The 9,237-nt window shown below is 51.5% G+C and overlaps 1 protein-coding gene across 3 annotated transcripts in view; it reads right to left on the bottom strand.

The window, feature by feature from the left end:
* HNF4A (hepatocyte nuclear factor 4 alpha) overlaps positions 1 to 9,237 on the bottom strand; it is a 34,109-nt gene that overhangs the window by 6,214 nt on the left and 18,658 nt on the right. For 2 of the 3 annotated variants that reach the window (XM_027472858.3, XM_005016356.6), the window contains exons 2-5: positions 8,531 to 8,705; positions 6,610 to 6,704; positions 4,223 to 4,329; positions 1,881 to 2,036 (exon numbers count right to left, since the gene is read on the bottom strand). In XM_027472858.3, coding sequence (XP_027328659.1) covers positions 1,881 to 2,036; positions 4,223 to 4,329; positions 6,610 to 6,704; positions 8,531 to 8,705 — 533 coding nt within the window. Of the gene's footprint in view, positions 1 to 1,880; positions 2,037 to 4,222; positions 4,330 to 6,609; positions 6,705 to 8,530; positions 8,709 to 9,237 lie in introns of all 3 variants that reach the window. The other variant, XM_013096525.5, reaches the window with a different exon arrangement.

The following is a 9,237-nucleotide window of genomic DNA, read 5'->3' as shown; positions in this document are numbered from 1 at the left end:
GTTGGGTGTGACTTTTCCTATAAATATGCTGGCTGAGATGACTCATTCTGAGGCAGCGTTTTAATGGCAGTGTCACAGCGTTTCCCAACATTACATGTTCCCACCGGACATGTCTTGACCAGCTCTCATGCCCCTTGGGCATTTGGCTCGCGTGTATTTTTGTTCATTCCTGCTCCCTGGCATGTCTGTCCTCCTTCCTGCACTCCCCTGAGTATCTGCTGTCTCTGTTCTCACACTCCGTCCCTCGAAAGCACGGATGTCATTAACTGATTAGGTTTAATGCAACACAGGCTTTCCTTTCAAGCCCTTTGGGACAGATTGGGAACTGCTCGTCACGGGGGAGCTGCTCATGGAAGTCATAACAGAGCTCTTTCTGTGGCATGTTCCGTGCGTGGCCTTTCCCTTCTGGGAAGGCAGCGTTCAGACAGTCTCCTCTTTAGGTTTTGTTTTCATCTTCTGAAAAGTTTGACAGCCCCACAATTGTAAAATGAGCTCAGGTAGGAATTGCTGTAGTTTGCAGTTGTTAACCGGGTTTACTGCCTCTGTTCCAAATGGCAGAAGGGGTTATGCCGAGCTGCCCCAAGCCTCCTCTGGGCTGCAGCCTGTTTGCTGTGTAAATGTCATTTGCTGTTGGACTCCATTTTGTTTTTCATAATTTTTCAGTTGTATTTGCCTTAGGAGTTTAGCAGGTTGTCGTTTTAAACAATTTAACACTTTCACACAGTAGAAAAAAATAATGGAATTAACTGTGCTTTGAAAGATTGTTAGATTCCCTGGGGCTCTGGGCTGCTAATTTTTTACTGAAGCTCTCAGCTTTAGCACTTAGGGGGTTTTGATCAACTGGATACTCCCTGGAACTGGGCTGGAGACTAATCCTAGCTGAAGAGGACCCAGGCTGGTTTTGTGGCTGAACAGTGGCTGGATTGGAAATGCTTCCTACATGTAAGAGGAGCTGTGCTGGCCGCTGCCAGAAGTGTCCCTTCCCACTGGAGCTTCCCCACCATCCTCACATACTGTTTGAGCCAGGACGCACATCATGTCCTGTGACATCTGGTCTGATATTTAGACTTAGCTGAAGATAGCTCTTTGTGTCTCTGATGCAGCATGAGATGTTGCAGTACAGTTTTACAGAGGAATTCAAACGCATGGTGGCTATCTTGGTTAGGAAATCTGTAAATATTTTTTTAGTTATTTGTGTTAAATGTAAATATATTCCTGCTTTTTAACTCCAAAGAGAGATTTTCTTAGTGCCTTGGGAGCAAGATAGTGTTTAGTTTCAATAACTTCACGCTAGGAGAATGAATACCAGCATATCCCCAGGCAAGAAACAGGAACAAAGACAGACAGCTAGACAGCTAGATTTGTTTGGTCTTGAGCAGGCTTTAGGTGAGAATTCACAGATTTCACAGAATCTCTAGGTTGGAAGAGACCTCAAGATCATCAAGTCCAACCTCTGACCTAACACTAACAGTCCCCACTAAACCATATCCCTAAGTTCTACATCTAAACGTCTTTTAAAGACTTCCAGGGATGGTGACTTCCTGCTAATTCCGATTACCCTGAGCATTTGTACAGCACTTCAGGTTTTCAAAGTGCTGCACAAACTAAAATCAATCCATGATCAACTGATAGATCCATACAAAATGCTCGCCTGATTGTGTGCCTAATTTCAGCTCGCTGTTATCACACCTGTGCTCGTGGGCTGATCAGTTGCACATGCAAATACCCTGCGTTGCCATTGTGTGTATGGGCTCCCCATCAGCCGCAGCAGCCCGATAAGGGAGTGAACAATGTGCATTTTCTTTGAAGGTCTCGGCTCTCGTTCGGCTCCCAGCTGCCTTGGTCGGGGCAGAGCGAGGCGAGTGGCCGCGGGCACTCACCTGGTCATCCAGGGGCAGCTCGCAGAAGGCGGGGATGTACTTGGCCCACTCCACCAGCACCAGCAGCTGCTGCTTCATGGACTCGCAGACGTCAGCGATGTTGGCGATCTTCTTCCCTCGGATGTCTCCGTTCATCACAGGAACTGGGGTTGATATCTGGAAGGAAATAAAGGAGCCTTCAGCTTTCAGTGCTGCAGAGGGAATGCAGACAGGAAAATCCCAGGCCTGGGAGGCTCAGGGATGTGTGCTGATGCAGACTCCAGAGGTGAGATTATTAGTTTTATCTGCTGCACATCCAGCCTCCAGAATATGCAGCCCAGTTCATTTCAAATTGAGGTCAAATCAGGTATCTGTGAATAAGAAACGTTGCAAAGCTGAGACTGTGGATCACCTTGGTGAACTGTCAGGCCTTGAATAGTTCGAATTCAGTAGAATTACAGTATGAATGCTCCCAAAGCCAAGATCTTCCTCCAACTGAACAAATGTGCTCAGTCAAGATCCAAGAGGGAATGAAGGGGCTCATGTAGCAGTCAGCTTTTCCCTCTTGGTGCCCCTCTAACCTCCACACACACATTTTAGCCTTTTTTGCAAAACTGCACATGTGCAAACGTGCCCACAATGCAGGTCCCTTTTCTGCGTTGAGGATTATTGGGGATTGCAGAGGCAAATGGAGCCATTTCATATGCAAAGGAGAGGCCTGACAACTCTGCCAGTCCCTTCACCCAGAGAAAGAACATCTCCCCCAAACCAGGCACCCAACCTCCTGCCTGGTTCTCATGCATAGCTGCTCACCCAGCTCATCTGAAAACTTGCCCTTAGTCACTACTTTGTCCTCATGCTTCTGTAAGCAATTAACTCAACCCCATCACTGCCCTCTGCCTGCCCTGTCCGCTCATGTACAACATCAGCTCTTCCTGTCCTGTTCCTGCCAGCATTTTCAGCTTGGACCCTGCCAGCCTTCCTAAGGAAATGGAGTTCAAATGCCATCTGCGTGTTTTTTTTTTTTTTGTTGTTCAGGTTGCATTACCTGGAAGCTCTCCAGCTCTAGAGCTATTATTGAATAAATAAGATTGTAAAAATCTCACCACGTATTACCCTAATCAGAATGTCCCGGAAGGCTTAGCAAATAAATAAAGACCTCTGAGTGAGTGACCCAAGATCTTGGAGAAAACAGCTCCTCAGCAGTATCTTGTTCTAATTACTAGGAACATAAAAGTTACCAATTAGTGTGCCGGAGCCTGCCTTGTTTAATGAGTCTGCCCGTGCTCTGCGGGAGATCAACAGCTCCCTGGGATTTGTCAATGGCTGTAGTTTTATCAGGAGACCCCACTCAAGCCTTACATATCATGTCACTGCAGGACCCAGAAATGCCCTTCCCTTGGAGGTCTGGTGACTTGAGACCCCGTTATCTCACCTCTCCAGGAGCAGCACCAATGTTATTTTTGGAGGATAGATAAATACATTAGGACCTGTGCAGGACAAAGTGAGACGTGGGTACACTGCTGCTGTCAAGGCTTGGCCCTTAGCCCTTCTGATATATCCCCTCTTTAAGGAGCAGGACCTTGCAGCCTGAGCACGGAGCCCAGAGCGCGGTGTGTCCTGTCCTTGGGCATCTCCCTGGGCACTCTGAGGGCAACGTGAGTCTTGGAGCAAGGAAGAACACGGACCACCAACTGGAACCCATCTTTGTTTTCAGGAGAACAAGGAGTGCTGCTATCCTCAGCTCCCACGAAGGATGGCTGCTCCTGCCTCCAGCCATGGCCTGTGAGCTCCTGTCCTGTCCTGTGTCCTCCCACACAAAGCCGATTTGACAAACACTGTGTGCAGACTTTTAAACTGGAGTCCTCTTTTCAGTGAACGCTCTAGGAAATCAGTTTTGGCAGTATGTTTGTGGCGATGAGGAATGTCCAGCAAGCACTGGAAAGAATATCTGCATAAAAAAGCATGAAACCGATTCCTTGTGAAACTGTGCAGGAAGCTAGAAACCAGGAGTTCCTAACGGGCATCGGGGAAGGGAAACTGCCTGTGCGAGGCCAGCCCCTCGGCTGGCACAGACTGCTGCAGCTCCTTGGATTGCAATAACTCTCCCGTTTTCTTCCAGCAGGCTCTCCAGCCTCCATGTGCCCCACATTGCCTATTATTACAGCACAGCTCCAGACCAAGGAGCATTAAGGGGAAGGTTTCAGGTAACAATGTCTTGAAAAACCGGCACTGAGTTGGCAGAAAAGTCGCTTAGAAAATAGGCAGGGATCTGAAGACTCAGCTGTTAAATACTCACCAGGCCCTAGTGGCCAGATAGTGCCTGATGTTTCTGAATTTGCCAGGGAAGAAAGAAGAGGTACCTGCTGTGCCAGGACTTCTGCCTGCAGTAGGACATTGATGGAGGGCAAGCTGCTGTCTTCATAACTTGATCTCCGGGTGCTGATTCGGTCCCGTTCGTTTTGTACAGCTGCAAGAGAGCAATTTGGCATAGCTGCAGGTTGTTCATGGAAATGCACAGCAAAAACTATCACAGCCTTTTGGCGTTTCCTCTCGCAGTGCTTTGGACCGCTTCCTGAGCTGCAATTTCCCAGCTTCCCTGCCTGGCAGGGCAGGGTGCAGCTGTTTGTGACATGATGCCTGCGAGAGCTGACTACATTTAGTCATTCTGTGTTCACATTGCCTTTGTTAGGCTTTCCTGGGACTGGGGTGTTTCAGAGCTCAAGGACTTGGTTCGAAACCTGTGGGGTTCAAGGGGAAAGTTTCATTTCAGAGGACCTGGCTCTCAAGTTTTTGATTCCAAGATATAGGATCAGTGTCTTAGGGGAATCTCTGAGACTGTGGCCTTGCTCACACACAGAGCCCCCATACATGTGACATCGAGCAGCTGAGTACCCGCAGGGCTTTTTGTCTGTCCACGCGACTTCTGTGAGCTGCGTTTGGGAAGCTCCTGCACTGCATAGGTGCAATTTGCAAACCTCTCTCAGCTACGGTAAGGAAGAAAATGCAGACCAGCTCCTGTGTTTCTATCCAGAGCAACAGCGTGCTCTCACACCTTAACACAAAGTGAGTCCCAGGACAGGTGTCACCCCGGCACGCCTCCCTGCTTGGTCTGCTCTTGAGCAGGGCCTGAACTCCAAATCCAAGAGGCAGCAGCAGCCGGAGCAGCAGCAGGAATGCTGAGGAGGAGATTTTGCCTCTCTGTCTGCTCCGAGGCCGTGGGCTGGCCATAACTCACCACGGCCAAGCCAGTCACCCAAAGCCATCTGCTCAAATAAGGTATTGATCGATGGCAGGGGAAACAGAACAGTCTCTGCCTTAGGCTGTTGGCTCCCTGGATTGATACGTTCTCAATGTATAAATCCGCCTGATAAAAAGCAATAATGAGGCTGGGCCAGAAGCAAAGCCCTGCAGTCAGCGGCTGTAAATAGGAGCTCTCAAGGTTATGCCGCTTGTTATCAGTAGCAGGCCCCCGAGTTCAGTCACGCCATGATGTTTTCCAAATGTTTGCTCAGTATTAGCTGGTCATGCACCTAATGTAACTTCTATTGAATATTAACAGACAGCAGCAGAGCTCTGGGCACGGGATGAGCGGGCTCTGCGGGGAGAGGAGGATTCCTATGTTCTTCAGGAAAAGTCAGGCCCAGTTCCTTGCAACACCTCATCCGCTTTAACGGGGGAGAAATGCTCCTGCTCAGAGAACTTCCCACAGCCCCATGTTCATGGGGCAGGGCCTTGGTGCCTCCACCAGTGGGGTCACCAGCGGGACCACCGGCAGCCCCTGGTGCCCTCACTGCTGTGAGGGCTTCTGAGAAGCGAGCAAGGCTGAGCAGGGGGTGAATCCTGCCCTGTCATGTCTGGGCCAGGGGACCCAGAAGGACTGCAGAGACAGAGATGCAGGCAGGTCTGTGGGGTGCTCCCGGGCCATGCAGGCAGGTGGATGGATGTCTTTACTCATTTCGAGTAGAGGCATAGTTGAAATGCTCCACCTTGCTCTGGGTCCTTCCTGCCATGGCTGATGTATCAGGTAAAACTCAGCTGTCTACTGAGGGCCAACAAGAACCTACAGGCACACAAGGAAACAAAAGGGCAAAATGATAGCGGGACCCTTTGCTGGAGGCACCTGTCCTGCTGTGGATCTGACGGTGACCGTGGGCACTAGCACTGACAGCAATGTTCCCAAAGTGTTTCTGAATTGTCCAGGCCTTCTCTGACGTTCCTGCATCTCACTGATATTAAGAAGTGCTCCCAGGTCGCTCGGACGTGGGAGCAGAGGTGATGTGTGTGTCAGTGTGAGAGTGCACTAAAGAGCCACGGGTGCAATTTGTATGTACAAGCATGGGAAGTTCTGGGACACAGGCATGGCCCTGGCTCTGTCTTTGCTGAGCCCTGAAAAGGGCCCCTGAAATTGAATTTAGGAGCACACAGGGTCCCTGTGCTTTGCTTGGAAGCTTAATTGCCTGTTGGGATGAGAGCTGCTTGCAAAGCCCCAGTACAGATGGCAGCAGGGCAGGCTGGGCACATGCAGGGCTCATGATGAGGGGCCAAAACTCGCCCTAACCCCCCAGCGATGGAGGCCTGGATCTGTGCAGAGGGGAGGACTATGGAAGGAAGATGGGGCTAAGCTGGCTGAGCAAGTGTGCCCACGAACCGGCAGGGACTGGCCTTTGGCTGCAGGGGCTTCCTCAGACAGACAGACAGACAGTGAACACTGCTGAGGGCAGCACAGGGAAGCCACGCTGTGACCCACCTTCTTTCTTCATTCCTGCTCGGAAGCACTTCTTAAGCCGGCAGTATCGGCACTGGTTCCTTTTGTCTTTGTCTACCACGCACTGCCTGTTAAACCTGGGAAGAAACAGGTGTGAGGAGCAGCAAGACCAAGCCTGTTACAGAAGTGAGGTGACAGGACAAGGCAGAGCCCCAGGCTCCACAATACACTTAGAGCAGATTTCCTGAGGCTCACCCTGAGAAAGGAGCCCCAATCCATGCCACTTTCATATTTGCTTTAATCTGAACTGAGCACCTCGGCCCTCTGCTCTACCCCTGGCTGAGCAACAAGGACAGGCTGGATCTGACAGTCACACACAGGAGCTCAGGCTGCTGCTTGTACATGCTGGCCACGAGGCAGAAATACTTGAGATGGAGCAACAACCCCAGGGAAGTTAAAAGTGTGAGCCAAGAGGGCCAGAGCCACCTTAGTAACCTTTATTATACGCTGGGATCCAGTCAGAAGGAGGCAGAATGCATTTATTATAAATTCAGAAAAAGGGTAGAAGTGAGTTTAGGTCCCTGCATCTCTCCAAGGCAGTGTGGGATCCAGGGAGGTTGCTCCTGACCTCCGGGCAGCTTTGCTGGTCCACACACAGCTCTGCAGTCACCTCTGCTTCAGAGAGGAGGGGGCAAGCAACCAGATCTGGCCCTATACGCTTGTATTACCACATCGATCACACATGGGTGCATACGCTGATCTCCCATGTGTGGTTCTTGTATGCAACACAAGCCAGGTAGCCATTTGCAGCAGGAATTTCACTTGCAAATATGCTCTAATTTGCTGCTGATTGATCGAGCTTGCAAAGCAAAGACAAAGGCAAACAGAACTGGGAAAGGGCTCCCAGCCATGCCGAGTTCTGTAGCTTTTGTTTCTGCTGTGCTTCTGGAAGCCCCAGGCTAAGATTTCCTCAAATGGTTGACTGAAAGCAGCCCTTTAAGCATTTTTGTAGCACTTCTGTAGAAGGTCTAGTGTCAAAAGAGCGGGACACCCGGGCTTTTCTCACTGGAGCTGTGTGGAGGGGGCTCCCTGGGCAGCCAGGCTAAATAAACCTGGGTACAAATGAAAATATGTTTCATGTGCACTGCTAAATCTGGGGCTTCGTTCCATCACCCAGATTTGAGAGTCCCGTTGCTGTTCACACTGTTCAAGTGGCTGTCAGGACATCAGGAGTGAATCACTCAAAGGCCCTGAGGGAGTCAGACACCGAGCTGAGGGTTCCTCGATTTCCCTGACTCCAGGTCTCGGTCACTCAGAGCAGCGAGCAGGCAAGTCGCAGCCACTGGTGGCATGGAAGAGCCGTGGGCCTCGTGCCAGCAGCACTGGGTGAAGTGTGTGAGGTGCACGAGCAGCGCGCATGTCTCGTCCCGTCACGGGTCGCGCAGCCACGTGCACACCACGTTCCCCAGCTTATTGCCTCCTTGGGTGCTCAGGGAGCGCAGCAGGGAGATGGCAGACACACCTCCACCTCGTGATGGAGAAGGGGAAGGAGGCCACTGAAGTGCCCCCAGGGAGTGAAAGGGGTTTGTGCTGCACTCGGAGCGCAGGGCAGCAGTGTGCTCAGCCCATGGAACGGGGCTTCCCCACCAGCACCACCTGGCTTTTTGGTCGCATCCATGGTTAGCAACACCTGTTTGCAAAGAACATGTGCTTGGCCCCTAAAGTACGAGCTCGTAGGGTCTTCCCTCAGTAATCCCATGAGGGCCATGCCAGAGGGAGAGCTGTTGTGTGCCTCTGGCCCTGCCCAGCCAGAGGATGAGGTGAGGGAATATGGTGGAGGATGCAGGGAGGATGAAGAGGATGAAGGACCATGCTGCCATGCTCTGAGAGCTTTCCTGTACAGAGCTTTCCTTCTGGGGACTGTTTTGCCTCTGCCACACATCTCGTCCCCCTCTGTCCTTACCTGCAGGAGTACATGTGGTTCTTCCTGACGCTCCTCCTGAAGAAGCCTTTGCAGCCATCACAGCTGGAAGCCCCGTAATGCTTCCCCGTGGCGCGGTCCCCGCAGATGGCACACAGCGCGCTCACCCCGATGCTGTTGGAGGTGTTGAGGTTGGCTGCTTCCGACGGAGATGTGTCTGCTTGGGGAAGGACGCAGGGAGAAGAGGGTGAGACAGACAGCCAACATCTATCTCCTAGCTCAGTCTGCAGCGAGACGCCTGATTTTTGGAGGAACCGGTCAGAGATGTGCGTGAGGAGTGGAGGTGCCCCAAGTGTCCTAAGTCACTGCAGCCCCCTTGAACGTGTACAAGCTGCTGGTGTGCCATGGTGAGACAGCTCTTCCCAAAGGCCTGCCTCCAGCAGTGCCTTCAGACTGTACAGAAACCCAGCTGTCACAGAGCGCAGCCCAAATTCCTGGGGGATTTGCAGATGCTTTGGGCTGCTGTGGCATGGCCAGAGGGTGAGCTGGTGCAGAGTTAAAGCTGAGGCCTTACAGCTCAGGGTGAGCTGCTGGGTTATGAGCATGGTGTTTGTGTTATAGCCCTGAAAGAGCCCAAGTCAGCCCTGAGCAGACACTGTTACAAAAATGAGGTGTTGTAGAGCCTCTGCCAGGCATGGAGCTGCAGTCTGCGCAGCATGTCTGCGGCTGAACGAGGCCTTCAGTGCACA

Source organism: Anas platyrhynchos, chromosome 21 (genome assembly GCF_047663525.1).
Source record: "Anas platyrhynchos isolate ZD024472 breed Pekin duck chromosome 21, IASCAAS_PekinDuck_T2T, whole genome shotgun sequence".
Classification (NCBI taxonomy): Eukaryota; Metazoa; Chordata; class Aves; order Anseriformes; family Anatidae; genus Anas; species Anas platyrhynchos.
This window is presented reverse-complemented; position numbering and strand designations above follow the sequence as displayed.